The following is a 21,332-nucleotide window of genomic DNA, read 5'->3' as shown; positions in this document are numbered from 1 at the left end:
CATGCCCCACTTGCTCGGGAAGAATCTCTCTTTTGTCCTTCCCTGGGGACATTGGCATCAGCTGTGGCCTTCACAGGTGGCTCTTCTGCCTTTCAGTTGTTACTCCAGTGCCACCTCCCCTGCACAGCAAAAAGCACACCAAAGACCTTGGGGTGTATTTTAAGGAAGTGGCACAATGCTTAAAGGCAAGTTCTGCCCAGTAAGGAAGCCCCCTCACTACTGGCTCTGTTCCTGCAGGCTCTGCAGAATCACCACAGGCTCCTCTAGGTTCAATGCTTGTTCTGCATCCTGTTAAAGAGGAAGGAGGGATGGTGCCTGTGGATGGTTGCAGCTTTATGGAACTACATTCTCCCACTGTCATCCTCAGCTTTCCCAGCATGGAAGATGTCAGTCACACCTGCACACCTCCCCTCACAATATGCTCAAGTCCCTTAATCAACTGGAACTGCTGAAATTCGTACCTTCTACCAACCCCTACCTGCAGCAGGAGCTAAGACCTGGACTGTTATTTTCAGTAATTGTCCTGGATCTCTGCCCCTACCAGCCTTCACAGAAGCACCTGAATCAAATTCCTAACACATTTGAGGCAGCAGGCAAAAGCTCTTTCAATGGCTCTGCAGGCAGGAACTCTCCTTTGAAGTGGTAGCTAACCACTGTGCAAATTCACAGCTGTGAATTAATTGCTGAAAGAAGAGTTCAGTGGAAGGTAGTTTTCCAAACACTGATCCATTCGATCTTGCTGAATGACAGAAACACTACACCAATTAGCCACAGAACAAGTTGTAGCTAGCTTCCACTTAACACCAAAAAAACTCTCCCTTTCTGAGGGAAAACAGTACTCATCTACAGCCAAAACATGGCCTTAAAATGACACCTTCACAGTAACCTGTGACAAATTTCCTTGTCTACCACAATTCAGGGGAGTTCCTACACAGCAAAGACTGTGAGGCTAAAAATAATCACTAATAAAAACCAGCATGGAAATCCCATGATCATTGACTGAATCAGTTCTTCAGTCGGAGACCGGGAGAGCACTTCTTCCCTGGAAGTCAATGCTAGTCCCTTGAAGTGCCATCACAGCAACCTCCTTATTGTACCTCTGCCAGGTGGGTTTTGACAGTCCCCAGCTCCCATCACCCCAAAGGGTCATACCAAAGTCCTTCACAAAGTCCCCTGCTGTGAGGAACGAGGCTGCCAACACTGTCCAATGGGAGTGGCCCACGTTCTGCTGGTGCCACACCTGCCCAGAGCCTGCACCAAAAGCTGCCTTGACTCTCCACCCCTCCCCTTTACGTTCTACCACCAAAGATTAAGCTTCCTAGTTCTGGGCCAGGACGACTAATCCTTTTCTCAGACAATCTGGACAACCTAACAGTGTTATTAAAAAGCTTTATAACATTTACCGAACATAAAATACCTATCAAAAATCTGTTACCTAGCGACAAAAGTAACAATTATCAATGACAGGCACCGTAAGAGTCACAATTACCAACACCCCCAGCCCCCAGTCAGTCAGTTGGCATCTGAGGCAAGTTAGCTGCTGCCCTCAGTGTCGTTGGTGAGGCTTTCTGCCAGGTCCCCGAGCCCGGCTTTGTTCAGCGCTGTGATCAGGTTCTCCGGGGTGGCATGTGTGCCCTCCTGATCCTGCCAGGCCACCAGCAGCTGCTTCGCTCTCATCTTCACATCCTCACTGTCCAGCTCAATCTGCCGGATATCAGATTCCTTCATCTCCAAGTAGGGGGCCAAGGTCTTCCACTGCTCCCCCAGCCTGTTTGCAAAGGACTCGATCTGCTCGCCAGTCATGACTTTGTCCCGTTGCACCTCTGGACCTGGGGAAAACAGAGAAGGAATCAGAGAGACACAGAGAACATCTCCAGACACTGCAAATGAATCTTCTCTGGTCTGCCCCATTTTAAATCATCTATTTATTTGCTGACAGACTGACTTAGACCTTTCCTGTAGCTTTTCAAACCTACTTGAGCTCTGAGAGCAAATTTTTACTGGTGGATTACCTGGGTTTCAAGAGGAATGTACCTTAATGCCCATAATAAAGAAACTCCTGCTTTTCATGTTATCTCCTGTTATATTGAGAGAGAAGTGCTAAAGTCTTAAAGAGATCAGAACTGCCTCTTCCAAATGAAAACAAGGATTTTGACAGGCAGACTACAGTTTTTAACACAAGTCAATTATAACATTAAAATATAGTGATTTTTAACATTTAGCTGTCTTTCAGAATTTTTTAGCCACCTCACTCAAAGTCAACCCAAGTAAAAAAAACCCAACAAACCAACCCAGTTTCACTCCTTTTTCTTATGTTCATAGTAGAAACAGGACTGTGACAGTAAATTTCATGTGTACTCAGTTCTTAAAGGAATTTTCTGTCATTCTGGCATTGACATAAGAACCATGGAATACCAGGCTCTGCTGAGAAGCCCAGTGCTGTAGCAATAGCACAGACAGCTTTGCACATTCATAGCTTATCATGGTCTACAATCTATGGCTTAACACCCATGTTTATTTCACAATTTTAAAGGAAGAAACACCAAACATTGAATTATGTAGAAAAATTAATCATATTCTTAATTTTTAAGAAAATATCTCACCCGTGGGTCACCTGAAGAGACAGCTGGCATGGAGTAGAAATTTCAACTCTCTCCAGTGCTTATCAGTCACACTGATTTATCTAAACTAAAGCCACGTGGAGGGGAAAGGATAAAAGATCCCGAACAACGAAACAACAAAAGCCCTGAGATCATTCCCTTTATGTCTAAGCACAGCAGACCATGGCTCTGCCACCACTGCTTTAAGACAAGATTTAAAGAAAGGTGTAAATCTCACACAGCGACACCACTGTGGCTGTTTAAAAAAAGGCTGAGGAAAGAACCTCTCTGCTATTGGTAAGGAGATTGTGGAAAAGGTCAAATGTTGGATGGAAAAGGGCAACATGAGAGAGATTCACAGAGGCTCACAGGTGGCTTTCCACTAACAGAAAAAAACTTTCAACAAAGCTGTCAGAGGTACCCAGTCTTTGGCTTCCATGCCCTGCATATCCCATCTGCCCATGCAGGATCCAGGAGCTGGCACACAGAATTACAACACTCAAGGGAGAAGGTGCTGTGAAATGAAGGCATGAGTGAGGATGGAAGGGGGCAGACTCACAAAGGAGATGGGGAAGGACACACAGGAGTAGGACATGTCAGGATTAAAGGCAAGAGACAAACAGGAGTGGATCGTGGAGAAAAATGAGTGAGAGGATGTTTTCAGGAAGGTTGCTCTTCTCACAGAGAACCTTTTGCCTTTTAAGGTATTTTAAATGAAGAGGAAGTGAAGATCTCAGAGTTGGAATATATCCATTTTTGAAAGTCCCAAACTACCACTCCAGGAAGGGCTAGGGGAGGGTGCTTTCCCCAGTGATGAAAGGGCAGAGAGAACAGGACAGTGGGTGAGGAGCACTCACATTGGCTTTTGCACAGCTGCCATTTCAGCCGTGAACACCCAGAGAGACTGGCAACATACACCACATATCAGACAGGGTGAAAGAGGCTCTCCTAATGAAAGTGCTTGTCCAACAGCCTGGATGCTTCCAGTACTGCAGGCCAGGAGACTGGGAGGTTGCTCCTGGTGCCCTGTGTCCTGAAAAGGCTGTGCTTTTTGGTACAAATGCACTGGGGTAAGCAGGACTGATGGCCCTCAGTAGAAACTATGTTAAAACACAGATTGTGCAATACATATCAAGAGAAAAACTGAAAAGACTGACAACATGCAAATCTTACTTTCATTGTTTTCCTTTAATAAAGCATCATTATCTTCCTCATCTTCATCTTCACCAGTTTTTATTTCTTCAGAAGGAGGCTACAATGAAAGAACTAAACATCACTGGATGAATTTTGTGTTCAAAGAGAAATTCTACAGCTCTGTGCTCGTCTCTGGAATGTGTGTTAGAACTGAAGGCCTAACATGATCCCACATGAGAATTAAAAATCCCCCACAGTCTCCTACACATCAGTAACAAGTTCTAATAAAACATATTACTAACTAAAAAACATAATAAAAGCATCCACTGATTTCACAGGATTCTTCCTTTTCATAGTAACAACAACTAAGCATTCCCTAGTGAGCTTTATTACTTGCTTAAAAAAAAAAAATAAAACAGCCAACCAACTTTGAGATCACTAATGATGAACATTTTTAAAAATGATCGTTATTGTTGTTATTCACTAATTTTATTCCTCACTTGGGAACTCCCCCAAGTTTCTGTACTTTCAGACTTCTGGAACATGGCAAACAAATATGCAAACACAAACTTTTCACTTCCTCATTTAGTCACTGATCAGTCAAAAGGTTTCCTCTTTTTCTACACTTCAGCCACAGCCCTTATGTCTATATTTGTTTCTTGCAATAATATACGGCACATGACATCAGTACCATCAGGAATATTGCATACAGCCATACCTTAATACATTCAACAAATTAAAACACATTTGCTCTCCCAATATTATTTCTAAATTTGCTATTAGCATACAGTTAACTCTGATTGCTGGACAAACGAAACAGCCATATATTAAAATCCAACCTTTACACCTCAGTAGTTTCACATTACCCACAAGCAAGGTCTCAGTAGAGAAGCAGGGGTTTCTATCTGTAACACATTGCTGGGTTTTATGCTGACTCAAAGGTGTAGACAGTACCCCTTCCCCACTGTCAGCCTCTCCTATCACTGTATATAAAGTGATCTGAAAGGCCCCTCCCTGGGCTCAGATTTCTGCTGAAAAAGGTTAATGCCTTAAATTTACAGCTCTATAAGGTTTATTCTTATTTTGCATAGTTTAGAAGTCAGGGAGATGATAGAAGTGCTCTGGCAAACCTTGCTATAAAGCTCTGGTAGCAATTAGCAGAGCAAGTTCAATGGCACATGCTGCCCCTTTTCCTGCCATCCCAGTATGCTCATGAGCCCCAGTTCTGGCTTATACCTTCCATTAAAGTGGTCTGCACTGCAACACAGAACCCAAGTAGCTTGGTTCATATATATACATATATATACACATATATATATATGTGTGTATATACATACACACACACATATACATATATATATATACACTCCTGCCTACCAACAGGATTGCCACAGCTGGTTTTTTTCACAGACTACAAGGCAGGGCTCAACAATTACTAGGTTAATCAATGTTACTCAGTTTAGCATTACCAGGATCTCCAGAGATCAGACTAATTTTATTTGTAATTTTTACTTTAGTGTACAAACTTTTTTCCTGGTTGTTTTTTTCTTGCCCCCTCTGTCTCCATGTACCAAATGGACTGCAGAGCAACAAGCAGAAAGTGATAGAATTCAGCACTTACTATTATAGGACAATACTTACAGGCAGTTCCTTGGCTAATTTGATGACCATGTTTTCTAGATATTCAGGTAAACTCTTGAATTGTTGGTTTGTTGGCTGGAAGAAGTGGGGACTTCTGCGTGCCAGAAGTCTCAGTGCTCTCCAGCCATAGTTAGAATTGTTCACAGCCCTACAATAAAACACAAGTTTGATTACTAAAGTCTGGCATCTGTAAAAGCACAGAGAAAGTTGTGAGACTTTTAGTAGTATGATTCTGAAACAACTTTTATACATTTCTGGAGTCCTACATAGACATGAGTAATGCTGAGAACAGTCTGTTTTCTTTAACAATCCAAACATGAAATAGAACAAAATCAAGTGAAACACAACAGAGATGGACGTACTTATACTTATTTTCAACCATGTTTTCAGGGTCTGCTTGTTCAATAGCTTCTTCAAAAAATTCCTCCAATGTCGGCATATATTCCCTAAAAAAATCAAATTAGGAGCTTAATATTCTTCACAAACTTCTCTAAAATAGAGTTTTTGGTTCCTTCATACACATCTCAAGCTCACCCACTGAAGAAAAAAAAAATCCAAAACCAACTCACTCAAATTTAACCATTATAAATAAGCAAAGAATCTGTTTCATACATGTTGCCATAAAATTATTTACTGCATAACTACTGGAGTGTGCCAGCAGTCGCTAGCACTGTGTCTTATATACATTTAAACCTCCTGCCATGCCAAGAGGTGACATCAACATCTGTCAACAGCACTTGCACAGCTCACAAGTGCTCAGGAGTCTAAAATGGTTGTGAGTTTTGTGCCATTTGACAGGCACAAAACATCAAATGGCACAAAACTGTGCCCCCCCCACCCCCATTTCAGCTCCATATGCTCTCAGAACCATTTGTGGTTGGTTCTGACAGGTACTCAAAGCAGCACAAAAGGAACCCTGACCTAAAACCAGAACAGAAATGATATTTCACACCATCAGGACACTTTGCTGCTGAGAAGACTCTAACCAAGAAACACAGATTGCGTAAGAGCTGTAGGTTACCGAGAGCCAAGCTACTCAGTGCAAAGCAAGCTTGTAATGATCTGTATTTCTCCTACCTAATGCTGACAGAGGCACACACCTGCTTCTGCAAGGAAGTCTAGTAATGGGCTGGAGCAGGGTGTGAAGCACACTGGTCTGTAAATTCACCTCAATTTTGTTTTGAAAAATGCATTTTGCCCAGGGCAGCAGTGCCCCGTGCATGTTTAAGGACAGCATTAGCACTGACTACAGGAACCAAAGCCAGCACCTTGAAAACCCATCTGAGTCCTGCTGCATTATTCCCAGAACAAAACATCTAAAAAGAGGACAGCTACGGAAATATTACCTCATCTAAATGGAGATGTGAGGAACCAAAGCAAAAAGCTACAGTCACTTGACCATGTACAGCCACAAAGTCCATAATAAAAACTTGGAACTGAATCCAGATCCCATGGGATCTACTTCCTGTTTACCATGGCATGCATTTTCTTGGTTTATCTCCATTTGTTTAGGGATTTATTTATTTATTTTTATTTAAAGACATTGCAGGACAATACATTCACACACAGGAAAATCAAAAGCTTTGGTCCCAAACCCAACTCCACCTTCAGCCCTTTGCCTAGTAAAGGCAAATATTCTGTCAGAGGCCTTCCTGTACATCCCAGACTCACAGGAAGGAGAGCACTTCCTATGCAAAGCTCTAAACCTCTGGAAAAGCAATTCCCCTATTCAAGGTATCTGCACAGCTAGCACCTCTCTCCAGGCAACCAGACTTTACAGCCACTACTAGCAGAGTTCTCCTTGGGAACAATCCCATTCCTTCTCCACATTTTCTTACCCTGTACTGTGTCTGCACAGAGAAAGGGATTTTGGTATCTGTAACAAAGAAAGCTGTGTAGCAGAATACATTTTAAGTATTTCCTACAATTGTGCAAGCAGAAGGGACAACCAATAATTGCATTTTTCTGGATCTGCCCCATGAGTAGATCTGGTAGGTGCTGGAACAATGCCTACTAGCCAATCTCTTATCTACCATTGTTCAAAGCACAAGCCTGCTCGAAAATCATAGCCAAGTAGCATGCTAACTTCATCAGAGCCAGACTTGGCAATCTTCCTTCATTATATAAGGTAATTAATTATGCAATCATGCTCGACAAAATGGGAACTTTCATCTGTTTCTCAGCTTAGCTTTTACTTTACTAAGCAATGAAAATTACTGACATCATAAACACTAGAAGAAGTGAGGAAAACTGAGATTTCAAGGCAAAGATTCATACAACAAACTTCTCTCAAGACACAGTGAAATGCACACCTCCTAAGATCATCTTGTATATTTTCCTTGTGCCGATTTTGAAACTCTAATTAGAGTGTTAATTAGTTAGCTTTAGACAATGACACACCCATTTTTTACCTACCTACTCTCAGATTTACAGGCTTCCATGTTATCAGGACATAAATTCCAAAGGCGGGTCAGCTCCTCACTGAAAAGAAAAGCATAAACACACATAATTTATGTTCATCATTCTACCATTCCACACTTACAGACTGTTTTAAGGGGATCTATAAAATATAGTTATAAGGAAAGAGAGCCTACTGCAAGTTTTAAAAGAATGATATATCCTTTGGCTGCTCTTTCCTGGCAGCTCCAAAGTAAGGAAGTTTGAAAATTACTATATAGAAAAATCAGTGGGGGAAAAAAACCCCAAACAGAAACCCTCCCAAACCAACTAACTAGTCCAAACCCAGAAACCCCATAAAGGAAAAAGAATCCAACATACTTCCCCATAAGGATTTTTTTGCTTGATCCTTTTCCTAAGAAATCCTCTGGAGCTGGCCTCTTTCTCACAGGCCTCATTGGCTTAGAATCAGGAGGTCTAAAGAAAAGAAAAAGGATGCTCTTGGGTATCAAACCAGTATCTCAAGAACAAAAAAAAGCAATTTCACCTTCACCTTTCACCTTGAGATGATATCAAGTTAAATCATAATGAAAGGACTGAAGGACAATGAGTCTAAGAGTGGAAGGAGGCAGTGGGGAAGAGGAGAGAAAGGGCAAAGATAAGGAAAGGATTCTGCCAGACACCAAAACTAGCTCACTCAAAAATGTAAAGGTGCACCAGAGTCCCAATAAAGAGAAGGAAGCAAATCACATTTGTGCCAGCAGCACATGTAAGTATGATCTACCCTGCTGCTGGGATCATCTGCTCTATGATTGCAAGGTCTCTTTCCCCAGCTGCACCTGATTTCATGGGATCAGAGAATGGAGATCCCAGAGCACTGAGGTTAGGGCAAGACCTACCCAAGCTGAAACTCTGGATGAGATCTGAAGGAGACAGAACATTTATAAAAGTCAAATTTAGTAATTTTACTTTCCCACAACCCCCTGAGACAGTAATTTCTCTCCTCTAACGGCCCCCCCTCCCCACTTTTTCTGCAAACATCTTAAGTCATGAAGAGGTGGCTGTACCTCATCTCTCCAATAAAAGGAAGTCTCCAAAGAGATAATGACCCAGATGCTCCTTACCACAAAGAGGCTACAGTCTGTGTGAACAATGAGAAGGATGGAAGACAAATGTTTGGGCATCCCCTCAAGATAGTAAAGTAGACACATGGAGTCAAAGTTCAAGTTTTGTCACTAGTTGGTAAATTAAATTACACAGGAAACTTTCAGTGGTGAAAAGACACCTAATTGTCATTACCCTTAAGGTAAGTGATCAAGATCAAGTGATCAAACTAATAAATAAATTGTGTAAGAGAACTGTTACACAAACTCCAGGTATGCTGCTCTGACAAAGCCATAATGCCAAAGGCTTCATTAGAGGCAATCCAAAGGGGCATATGAGAAAGTCAGGCACTAACCTCTTCAACCTGGGGTCTGCTGAAAGCAGGAGGGAACACAACCTGCACCAGTCTCCTTGTCAGTACCACAAAATGTTGCCCTGAGACAGTGAGGAATGCTCTCCTGAGAGCCCACACAGCCATAACCACCTCTTCCCTGACACACTGCAAGCCTAATGACTTTTGGCAGAAATCTGAGAACCTTCTGCACTTGCTGAAGGAACAGGCAACTGTGCAGATCTCCAAGGGAGTGGAGAACCATGTGAATGGTTAACGCTCATATACACCATGGGTACCATACTCTGAAGTGGAACCACCATTTCAAAAGAAGCAGAAAGCTTCTGTTTCATACATAACACAGTTACCTTTCTTTCACAAAGCTTGGGCAGCCCTCATTTTTCCATGAGTTCCAGTTTTCTTCAGTATTTAATATATGCTGGAGAAACACAGAAAGTATTGCACCTGATTAGGGTCATAATCACTTTCAGAGTTCACCTCAAAGTTTTAAACTGAACTATTAAAATTAAGGGGAAAACTTTGTTCTAGGTTGTATATTTTAGTCACTATCTTAAAGATCATCAGTGTACTCTTAAACAATTGGTTTAATTTACTCAAAAAATAGCGTATCTCCTCTCTTCAAAAATTGTGGGAAGTGCTTTATTTCCCCATGTCTAGACAAAAAAACAGATGAAGTCAAAGTAAAGGAAAAAATGAAAGCATGAAGACAACTTTTTGGGGTTTTATTAATTTCACTATATTTTATTTCCATCTCTTTGGGCACAGGACTCCTATCTGCAAAAATTTTTAATTTTTTTTGCTTTCCAATAACTCATCTCTCCTGTGTGTACACATGCACATGTAGGCATATTTCTGTTTCTCCCCAGGAGAAGGAAGAAAAGAATATTAATCAAAACATGGGATAGAATATGACTACAAAATAAAAAGACATTTTTAGACCTTTTTTTACTGGAATGAGGTAGAAGTTCTCCCAGATGTAACAGTTGTGTTCCAAAAGCTAGTTTAAACTGAAACTGCTCTTTTATGTGTTATATAGACTTTGTTCAGGCAGGCATCAATGTACTTACCTCTACCATTTTTGAGAATCTTTCCCCATCTGGAGGATTTTCTGAAAGAAGCTATGAATGTGAGAAAAGCAAGTGAACTTTTTGCATTTTACCTGTAGCAGAGTATGTAGAAAAAAACCCCCAGAGAAAATGGTGTTTACTGCTTCAAAGGTGGTTGATACAGTATTACATGCTTAATATTCTTTCATGTAATTTTTATGAAACTAGATACTGCACCAACCTGGTAAACTGCTTTTGTAGTATCTTCAATCCAAAGAGACTGTTCATCTGTTAGAACATAATTTGAACTGGAATTGAAAAACAAAACAACACATCAAAAAGTGTGCTGAGGACACATAATTTACATACCTTCTTAGGACTATTAGAGGGGATCTGAGGAAAGTATTTTGAATGTGATCTGCTCTGGTCCCAGGGACTGACCATTTATTAGTTTGTGGAATTAATTAGATGTGCTTGGGGACTATACAATCAAGGTTTAGATTCATCCAATAGGAAGTGCATTTGTGAGATTCAAGATCACAGCTTGATGTTGGACCCACAACACAGCAAATGGGTACAATGAAAAGATTTACCCCAAAAACACTAACCAAGTGTAATACTACACCATCTGTATCTCATGCCATCCTTGACCACTGATAAATGAATGTTTTTAATGAACATTTTAATGAACTGACACTGAAATGACTGTCTGCTCAAGAGGATTAACTGCAATTCAGAAGACCTGAATTCCACTCCTTCTCTGCCACTAGATTGCCTTGATAAATAATCTGCAGAATTACGATAATGATCCCAATCTAGTTTACAAAGTTCTTTGAGAGCTGTTTATAAAAAGCAATATATTGCAGGTGAGAGACAACTGCCTTGTGAAGGATGTTAATTATAATGTGTACATATGGCCCAGGGCACAGGAAATGAACAGAGATGGGATTTTCTTCAGCATGATGTTAGACACTAGGAACAGATGGGGGTTGGTTCTATCCCATTAATTTATAAAAGCAACAATCCCCATTGTTATTTCTTGCCATTTTAGACATAGTTCTGTAGCACACTAGGAAAAAACAAATCAGCAACCAGTGGCACACTGCAGAGTCAGTATAGATTCAAAATGATGCCACACACAAGTACCTTGCACAAGCCTAACAACTTGGTGCTGCCAAGAGAGTCTCCTCCCTTCTCATAGCTGGCACTCACCCTAAGCAAATTTTAATGGTCTCTACTTCTCTGAAACCCCACACCTCACCAACCTGGCAGAAAACTAACTCTGCAAAGATGAGCAGATTGGGTTTTTGCTGGTACAGTAAACTGTACAAGTTTAAGTAAGTCCAATGAACACTAGAACAAGGGACAGCAAAGAATCAGACGGAGAGTAACAGAGAAATGAATGAGACCTCTCTGCTTTCCTGCTGTAAAATAACCTCAGCCACACCCTGTATTTACCAACCCAAGGCTCCAAGTTCCACAAAAACCTCAGAATAAGTAGACAAACCATTTTAGAATATTTTGGTTTAATACAAGTTCCTAGTTCCCCATACCAAAACCGCAAAATATTTTCACATTACCTTTTAAATTTGACTTGTCCCTTTAGATACTGAAACAATATTAGGTACTGCAACAAGATGTGACGGCGGAAGTTACTGTCACTCAGCTGTAAATCCATCAGCTAAACAACAACAAAAAAGCAACAGATTATTTACTCTTTTTTAACTTATCTTTGTAAAGGCAACATCAAAAATGAAATCCAATAAACAAATGGCAGCTTTACTGAAGACTCTTTTATTCCAGAAACAGAAGCCCCCAAGTGAATAATTAACAGAAGCAATCCACAAAGAATAAAATAGAAAAAAGAATAAACTAGAAAAAAGAGTAACATAGGAAAAAGAATAGAATAAATCTATCTAAATAACATGACCAAACAGTGCAATGGGATACCCAGAGAAACTGTGGAATCTTGACCTGTGGAGACATTCAAAGCCCAACTTGACATAGTGTTGATTAACTGCCCCAGCTGAGAACTTTGAGCAGGGAGGCTGAATGAGACTGGTTCCTTCCAAACTCAAGTAGCCTGGGATTCTGAGAAAGGAAATCACATACCTTTTCACTAGTTAGAAACTTGGCAAAATATACATGTTCTCCTCCTGTTTTTAGTTCTTCCAACTTTTTTCGTGAAGCCTGAGTGTCGTCCAATTTGTAACTTTTGAAAACAGCCAAAACTTCTTCTGAGTACTATAAAACAGAGTTATTTACCACATTATACCAATAAAAAACCTTTGCAGTTAGCAAACTCCACTAAACTTAAAGCCAAAAAAGTAAAATAATTTGTAAACTTGCAATCAGCCCATCAAAACAACCCATTTGTTACCAGTGTGTAGGACCTCTCTGAGCACCACAAATGAAGTGGAAGTGTTATCACATCAGAATGTCTAATCACACGGAATATTTAAAATATGCTAAGAAAAACAACGTTTTGGGTTCCGAACAGTGCACAATTCCTTTGTTGTTTAGACATCATGAAGGAGAAAGGTTTGCATGATGACAGTGCTACATTAAAAAATTTCATCTGAAAGACTTAAGTCTGGCCTTGATCAGTTTCTGAACTGCACCTGTGGTAGTTTTTGTTTGGGTTTTTTTTTTTGACCCCATTAGTAGACCTCATTAATCAGATTTATATTAGGATGTCTGAGCAGATGTCACCTCTTATTATCAGAACACAGAGAATACAGATATTTCAAAAAATAGGCTTCTTTGAATTAAATAAATACTGAGTGACAAATTGTGAAGAAGCAGTAGCTTAGCAATAAATCATCCTCAATATTCATACTAAGCAAAACTGAAACAGCTGGCTGAAGGGGACATTCAAGTCATTGCTTCTATAAAGAGATGTGCTTCATTAGAAACCAATAACCTTTAGGATCCCACTGGGCTCAATATGACTACTCAAAACTAAGAGCTAGGACTAGATATAGCTATTTATCTTCTTGGGGTAAAAAAAACTAAACTAAGCCACAAATTCTGCTTTTTGCAGCTGATAACCATGACAAACGTATTTCTAGCACTGTTGCAGTCTGATATTGACTTAGGGGGTTTACTGTACATCTTAACACACTGCTTACTGCCAAAGGCTCACTTTAAAACAGCAAAATGCATTCCTTCATGCGCTCTCATCTTCCAATGGCATGAGCCTTTGATCTGTTCCATGCTTATGCAGTCACTGCTACTCATGTAAACAATGAGTTAGGCTGAATGGTTGAAAGCATGAACTCAGATTACCTTAAGAAAAGTCTTCCATGACACCTTCTCATAGCACTGCACAGGATTTCTAAAATAATCTTGAAGCGACCAGAATTTTCTATACAGGTTATAATCTATTGGAATGGAACTGTAGAAAAGAATAACACAGAAAACCATACTGAAAGCGATATATTAAATTCAAATCCACTCAGGAATGTACAAATCAGAAAATATAATTAATTTTGGAGGTAAATTAATGAGTCAGTAGTGAACCCTCACAGAGAAATTTGTAACTCAGAATTTGTCCTTGTAAGAGTTTTCCATTCAGTCTGTTACTTTCTCACCATAAAAGCAAAACTAGGACATAAAATGGACCTTAAGAGTGTTTCACTATCTGGGGAATGAAGAGGAACATAGTTTTTTTCTCCTGAAGCGTATACTCAAAATCAATGAATACATCTTATCACAACAAGTTTTGCCGAGGGAATTTGGAAAACTGTCTAAACCAGAGTGGCTCTCAGCCAAGGAATGAAACTTTTTCAAATCTGTACATTTCTGTCTTCCAGGCAACTTAAACAATTCAGACATTGCCAGGAGCCTTCACTGATTAGATATATCTGAGCTTGAGAGGGCAGGAAATTAGGAGAATTTGGACCACAACATTTAAAGGTGTTTCCTAAACAGCTTTTTTCCTTTCACTTTTTCAAGCTTTGCTTCAGCTTTTAAAAGTTCTATAAGCTCACCAACTTGTTGGTGCTTCATCATCTCCCATTTCACCTTCTTCTACATCCATTCCTTCTTCCCTCTCCTCGGTATGCTAAATAGGAAAGAATTATTTAAAATTTATACAAATGCCACTGCAGTTTGCATAAAGTTCTCACAGTGTTCTTTACTATAAGCGTTCAATTACAGATTAGATCAGAAAGCTTAAGCTGGTAACTCAAAAGATCTCTGAGGTATTATTACTGTAAAATGTGCAACAAATTCCTGTCTTAATACAATGGTAGCATCACTTCTGAAAAAGAACTGAAGCTCTATCCTCTGCACACTGTGGGGAAAACTTTGCACAGTGATAGTGCTCATTCCTCACGATCAAACCAACCTTTTTCCCCTCCAAGTGCACAGTTTAATGTTCTTGGTAACAGGCCTATTCCCAAAACAACAGCTTGGTCTGGCAGAGGGACAACCAAATGGTGAACTTACAGTCACAAACACTAAGCACAGTAACATATTTTTGTGCAAACAATCATACATGTTTACTGCAGAATCAGTGAAAAATGACATAGGAATTTTTACCTTCTGTCCCAGAGTGCTTTCATGTTCATTGGTATTGAACACAGTGACATTTTCCAGGTTAAACTGACTCTGCAGGTTAAGCCCTGTGAAAAACAAAGGCTAAGTCTTAGAAGTTGTGAAGTTCCCAAGTCTGTTCATATGGTTAAATGTTTATGAAATGCTAATGATCAGTTCTCAGAAACAGTATTCAAAACCTGTGTTTGAAATCAAAGCAAATAAAAGTCACTTACAACATCAAGGACAGACACAAGAACTAGGATACAAGTGCAAAGTGATTTGGCCCAACTGGATTTGGTTTGCAACCACTGTAAGTTTAAATGGTTCAGCTTATTTAGTCTCAATGTTAAGTGTCATGAAATGCAAAAAATCTCACCTGACTTTTCTGAAAGAGGAAATAACCTTGCCAAGAACAGCTGAATTCTTCCACAAAAGACTGTGTTTTGTGACTTAGATAATCTTCTTAACAGGTCTAGATATCATAGAAAGTAAAGAATATTAGTATTTATCCCTCTTTTCATTTTTCATGTAATAGAATTCAACACTTGCTAACTACATGACGTACAGAGCTAATTAAAGGAAGCTCATATTTGTAAGTTTAAATGCTAGTGAATCCCTCTGATCAGACAGATTTCTTCCAAATGCATTCTGCCAGTTCTCCTAACACCTTCAACACCAATAAAAAATAAGTTCAAATGAATCCTACTCAAATATAGCCTCTGATATGAGCCTTGTCATTGGTGAGGAATGACATTCTTCTGTAATTATCTCCACTGATGAAGAGAGTTCCCTGAGGTCTGAATGACTTTTACATTAACAAGCAAGACTCATGAATTCTTATCTGCTGAGTGACGCACCTTTTAACTTTATTACTTATTGAACACATCTGAATTTAAATCTAATTATTAAACTCACTTTCATTTGCTGAGGCAGGAAGTTCTTTAATTATGCTCCCCCCTCCCCAAAAAACTATCACTCACCGTTGCACATGCGTAACAAGTAATTTTTCCCTGCAGAGTAAAATGTGTTCTGAAACAGAATAAAGGTATTTAGAACATTAAGAGATCATAAAACCTCCTTGAGTGGATTTAATCCAATCACAAGATATGAGTAAGTATGAGTCACTCCTACAGATAACTCTTAATTTGAGTCTTCCCTTACATAACAGGCAGGTTTCACAAAAAGGCAATATAAAATGAGCAGTCCCACAAATTCCAAGAAAGCAAAACAGATTTAAACCCAGCCTTCATAAAAAAACCCCATGTTACAATGAACTGTAAGAACAGCAACCACTTTTTTTTCTTGGAATACACTGATTTTTACAGTAATTTCCTTTATTATTCAGTGTGTGATTTATATAGATAAGCAAAGAGCACTCACACAAGATTTACAGCGTTCACAATACTAGTGATTTGAAAGCAGGAGAAAGAAATTGGTAGATACTTGAATTAATGATTAAGAACAGCTTGTGAATATATCAGGGTCCACACTATTATCTGGAATAGAACAGCTTGAGTGAATGACTATGAGAGGAAGTTCTGGTTAGGAAATTCAGGTTAGGAAAATACTGAGAAAGCAGAATGTTTTTCATGTGCTACCTCCGGAGTTCCTGACACTTAGGTATCAGCTACAAAGACAGTTAAATTCTGTTCATAAAAATGGTTCATATAGACAAAAGGTTTGGCAAAACTATGTAACATTTTGCAAAAATACCCACCGATTTCCACGTAGCAACATTTTTCTCCACAAAAGTGAAAATTTTGTCACACTGATCCAAAGGGAGGCAATCCAGAACATCCCCCAGAAGAACAAAAGGAGTTGATGCAGTGCAGATACCTATAAGGAACAGGGAATCTTTTATTCAATAAATCTGAACTGAAATGCGAAAAATAAAGATGCATTGCATTTGAGGGACATTTTATTTAAAAAAACAAACAAACAAAAAAACAAATGAAGAAAGAAGCTCTTCTGAGCTCCTACAAATCCTAACAGAAAGCTTGGGCTAAAATGTGAACTTCAATTAAAGCTGCTTCTATACATACTCAAATGAAATTTGCAAAAGCTTCACACTAACATAAAACAAGCAATAAAAAAATCACTGTTCTAATGACCTCAAAGTCTGAAACAACATCACACCTTTTTGCAGACTGCAAGTGAACTCTTTCAGGCTTCTAAATCCACAGTTAGTCACTACACACAGCCATGTAGCCTGAGAGCCTTTTCAAGTAAAGCACTGCTCCAAGGCCATCCATCCATGCTCTGCAGGCAGTGCCTGCATTCCTTGTATTACAGTTCTTGTTACTCTACAGCTCATAAAACACACATGTAATTGACCCATATTTTTTGATGATTAATGTGAACAATAAACAATGCGAACAAATAAACGAAAGGAAAAGCTCAAAAGCCACTTCAGAAGGGACCAGCACGCTGATTTCTGACACAAAAAACAGTTACAGAAACAGATTCAAGTATCTAAAAAACAGCCATGTACTGACAGGAGATGAGCACAGATATTCAGGAGATGTTATTTCTGGTTCTGCCAAGACATTTTACCTCCCTGCCTCAGTGGTCTCATCTCTGGAATTATGCTGGGAAACTTCTAATAATTTTAGAGTACTGGACAAAGACAGAAAATGCTACTCACGCTGCAACCAAACCCATTTATACTTCTCTATTAAAAACAAATAAAAATATTCCAACACAGATGTCATATATATAACTAAACTTAGTTATATTATACTTAATTTCTCTCACGAAACAAAAGCAAACTTACTAACCACTAGCATAAGCGCCGCATTTCACAAAAGGTAACCACTGTAGATAAAATCAATATTTTAAAATTCCCCATAATGGCTCCTAAAACTACCATTAGATTTGAAACAGAGATGCTCACCTTCTGTGACTCCATTAATAGCAAGAGAAATAATTGCCAGGAGATTTTCACATGGAGCTTTGTTTATCTAAACAAAGAAAACAGTGTTGAAATTCGCTGGTCTGACCTAAATGTATCTAACAAAACTAAAATTCTTGTTTCCAAGAAGGCAAATTCAAAACAAATACTGACATTCAACTTTCCAAACCAATCTATTAAGTTTGACCTATCAGTTAATTATAGTAAGTTTTTATTGAGTTTGAAACCTTTCCTGACTGCTTCCAGCCACTAAAGACCCAAATGCGCTGAGAGACATTTACCTCTGAAAATTAATATCCCACATTCAGACTTCATTCAAGTATTATTTGATCATACATTATTTGACTCCTTTCATCATTCTTTTCAGCTGACATGTCAGCTTTGTTACATATAAGTAACAAACTACAAAATGGTTTAGATTTGAAGAGGCCATAAAGATCTAGTTCCACCCCCCTGCCATGGACAGGGACACCTTCCACTGGACCAGGTTGCTCAGAGCTCCATCCAACCTAACCCTGAACCCTTCCAGGGCTGGGGCACACACAATTTCTCTGGGAAACTTGTTCCAGTGCCTCACCATTCTCACAGTGAAGAATTTCTTTCTGATAGCTTATCTAAACCTACCCTTGCCACTCACTCTTAAAATAACCATTACAGAACAATGCACATTTATGAATTAGAATTTTAAGATGCAGTGGATTTTCACAAGGATTACAAAGAAATGCTGGAAAAGTCTCAGTCAACAACTCTTGACTATAGTGTGATGTCTGTAAAATACAAAATTCTACCAATCTCTTTGAAGCATCTGTATTTAATCTTAATTACCTAACTATTACATAGTTCCTGTTTTTAATAAACAGTGTTTTCTTACACTAAACTAAGTGGCTGTTACATTAATATATTAGCCTGCAAATAAAAGCTTGAGGTTCAAAAATATAAGCTGCAGCAGTTTAAAGTACTTACTATTTCTTCTTCCACAACAACTCTAAAAGCTTGATCCAAGGTACACTTCTTTTCATTTTCACTGCAAATACAAACATTCCACCTTAGTAACAACTCTCAGGCACAAGATAAGTAGAAATTATCTGAATAGGCACTTCTTTAAAATCAAGTGGCCTTTACTTACCTCCCAGGAACCTGGTTAAATGCGTTCAACAACGGCTTGATGCTTTTGTTAATCAGAGCCTCTCTGGTGGATGTCTACCAAAATGCAAAGAAAGAAAAGATACAACACCAGTACAAACCGACAAGAATCTCCTCCTTCCTCTGACAGTGGACAGAAATACTAAGAAATCTTTCTGCCACACACCCGGTGTCACTTTACACAGAGAACTTTGTGTCGAGAAGGGCAAAAAACAAGCACCCAGGAAATCAGGCACATGAGCTAGTAGAGCATCACACCTCAAACCGGGGCTAACAGTGTGGTGAAAATAGTATTTCTAAGTGATACACAGTGAACACGCTGTTGTCACCAACACTGCATCTGCCGCTGTCTCACACACAGCTTCAGGTGGTTATGGTGGTTTGGGACACAACTCACAGAATATTCTGAGTCGGAAGGAATCCACAAGGATCGTCGAGTCCAACTCCTGGCCCTGCATGGGCAGCCCCAAGCATCACATCATGTGCCTGAGAGCCTCTCTGTCTCCAAGGGAGTTACAAGCTCCTCCCAAGTGTGTATCACCTACAAACTTGCATAAGGATCCCTGCAAGTCCTGCGTTTATGATGCTGAAAAGCATACAACTTCTACTAACAAGACAGTCTAAAAATTTCTATTTCCTGTTACAAAATCGATCTAACGGATCGCATGCTTGTGCCTCGACCACTTCTATGCAAATCCTATCCCCTTGTTTGCCAACCTGGGTGGCACACGCTGGGATCCAGAGGCCTGGCGGCACACGCAGCCCCCCGGCTCTGGCAAAGGAAAAGCATCCCTCAGCAGAGGCGCTGAGCAGCTAAGTGCAATGCGCTCGGATGTTTTGCTGCGGGGGGCACGCCATACTTCCCTTGTCCTTTACATTAATTTTCGCTAACCTGAAGGTTGATCCTGCCCTGGGCCGAGCCGGCGCGCAGCCCGTGCTCGCTCCCACCCCGCCGTGCCTCGGCCGCGCTCCGCGCTCCATAAAGGGGCAACCGGGCCGCGGGCCCAGAGGCGCCGGGGAACGGCCCTGCCCCGCAGCTTCCCGCCCGCCCGGCCCCCGTCCGAGCGGCAGCGATGGAGGGGAGGATGGAGGGGCAGAGGGAAGGCAGGAGGGAGGCGGGGGAGCCTCACCGTGAAGCGGAGCCGCGCCTCGGGCAGGCTGAACAGCGGCGGCGACATGTTCCCGGCGGGGCGCTGCGCGGCGCGCGCCGATGACGGCATGGCCGCCGCCCGCCCCTCCCGGCGGGAAGAGGGAGGAGCGCGGTGCCCGCGGCGTGAGGCGGCGGGATGGCTCGGGGAGCGCCGAGCAGCGCGGCGGGGTCGGCTGGTAAAGGCCGCCGGGATCATCGAGTCTTGCCGTTAGCCCAGCACTGCCAGGCCCGCCGCTAAGCCCTGTCCCCAAGGGGTCACATCCACACGCGCTCTGAACGTTTCCCTGGACAGCCTGTTCCGGTGCTTGACAACCCTCTCGGTGAGGGAGTTGTTCCTGGTGTCCAACCTAACCTCCCCTGGCACAGCCTGAGGCCATTTACTCTTGTCCTGTCCCTTGTTGCCATGGAGAAGAGGCCAAAGCCCGCCTGGCCACAGCCTCCCCTCGGGTGTTTAGAGAGCAATGAGGTCTTTCCTGGATGTCCGGGTGTTAGGAGGATAAATTGTCAGTAGAATTGCCTTGTTAAAGTTTAGGACTTGACATATTTCAATGGTCTCAGACAAGTGGAGGTTAGCAGAGCTTGGGGGGAAGCATGTGCCACTGACAGTGGACACAAAAGAATGCAGAATTTACAGGCTACTAGAACATTTGGCAGAACTGCTGAGATAAGGGTGGAATTAACAAAGCCAACTCAGCAACTGTGCTGAAATCAGCTCAAGCTCGGTAAAAGTAATTCTGACCGGGAGATTGCGACCAGCAACTCATGGACCATTGACTTTATAAACACACTGACTGCAGAGAAGGCCTGACCATACAGACTGATTGTCATGAGAAGTGAGGAATTATTTTACCAACAGAAGATAGAATACAAAATTATTAAGAGAACTATGTAACTTGTAGCCAATGAACACGAATGCCTTTGTTTGCTAAAATGTATAAATAATGAAACATTTTGGCTTTGTGGATTTGCCACCCAGCATGGCTCTACTGCTCCGGACTGTAAATAAATAAAATACCTCATCTCAGTGTATGGCCTTGCCTCTTGAATATCGAGTGAGAGCATCTATTTTGAGCAACAACCCGAGCCTCCTTTTCTCCAGGCTAAGCAGCCCTATCTCCCTCAGTGTCTCCTCATCAGACTTGTCCCCAGACCCCCCATGTTTCACTATTACCAAAGTGGAAATTACTATAGATGTGGCTGGGGTTTTTTCCTGATAAACAACCCTAGACCATAGTCTGCCACCATTTTCAAAGTATCACTGAAGTAAGAATGGTTAGGGACTTTTATATCATCAGCAAAATCACCTCAGTTC

At 40.8% G+C, this 21,332-nt stretch overlaps 1 protein-coding gene across 2 annotated transcripts; it reads right to left on the bottom strand.

Annotated features, from left to right (window-relative positions):
• Positions 1-1,372: 1,372 nt before the first annotated feature.
• Positions 1,373-20,215, bottom strand: THOC1 (THO complex subunit 1). 2 transcript variants are annotated; one of them, XM_085052657.1, is made up of 22 exons: positions 20,001-20,215; positions 18,854-18,927; positions 18,691-18,751; positions 17,710-17,776; positions 16,534-16,652; positions 15,797-15,845; positions 15,193-15,288; positions 14,820-14,902; positions 14,267-14,340; positions 13,563-13,671; positions 12,387-12,518; positions 11,855-11,955; positions 10,516-10,582; positions 10,296-10,346; positions 9,576-9,646; positions 8,672-8,695; positions 8,154-8,249; positions 7,791-7,856; positions 5,738-5,821; positions 5,376-5,523; positions 3,774-3,852; positions 1,373-1,829 (listed from the first exon to the last, which is right to left on the bottom strand). In XM_085052657.1, exons 1-22 carry the CDS (start codon positions 20,088-20,090, stop codon positions 1,534-1,536), a joined length of 2,037 nt encoding a protein of 678 aa, XP_084908783.1. In that variant the 5' UTR covers positions 20,091-20,215; the 3' UTR covers positions 1,373-1,533. The 2 variants fall into 2 exon arrangements, with proteins under 2 accessions (XP_084908783.1, XP_084908784.1); XM_085052658.1 differs by lacking the exon at positions 8,672-8,695 and having other exon boundaries at positions 20,001-20,213.
• Between the last annotated feature and the right edge of the window lie 1,117 nt (positions 20,216-21,332).

Source organism: Lichenostomus cassidix, chromosome 2, assembly GCF_008360975.1.
Source record: "Lichenostomus cassidix isolate B80296 chromosome 2, HeHo_3.0, whole genome shotgun sequence".
NCBI lineage: Eukaryota > Metazoa > Chordata > Aves > Passeriformes > Meliphagidae > Lichenostomus > Lichenostomus cassidix.
Note: the sequence above shows the minus strand (reverse complement) of the source record. Positions and strands in the feature narration are given on the sequence as shown.

What these genes read in the sequence shown, in the direction of transcription:
- THOC1 (XM_085052657.1), bottom strand. Translation starts at nt 20,090, where the DNA reads ATGCCGTCATCGGCGCGCGCCGCGCAGCGCCCCGCCGGGAACATGTCG. An exon ending in TTTAACCAGGTTCCTGGGAG is followed by an intron (nt 18,752 to 18,853) that starts GTAAGTAAAGGC and finishes TTGTATTTGCAG; the next exon opens with TGAAAATGAAAAGAAGTGTA. An exon ending in ATGGTTGAAAATAAGTATAA is followed by an intron (nt 5,524 to 5,737) that starts GTACGTCCATCT and finishes GTTTTATTGTAG; the next exon opens with GGCTGTGAACAATTCTAACT.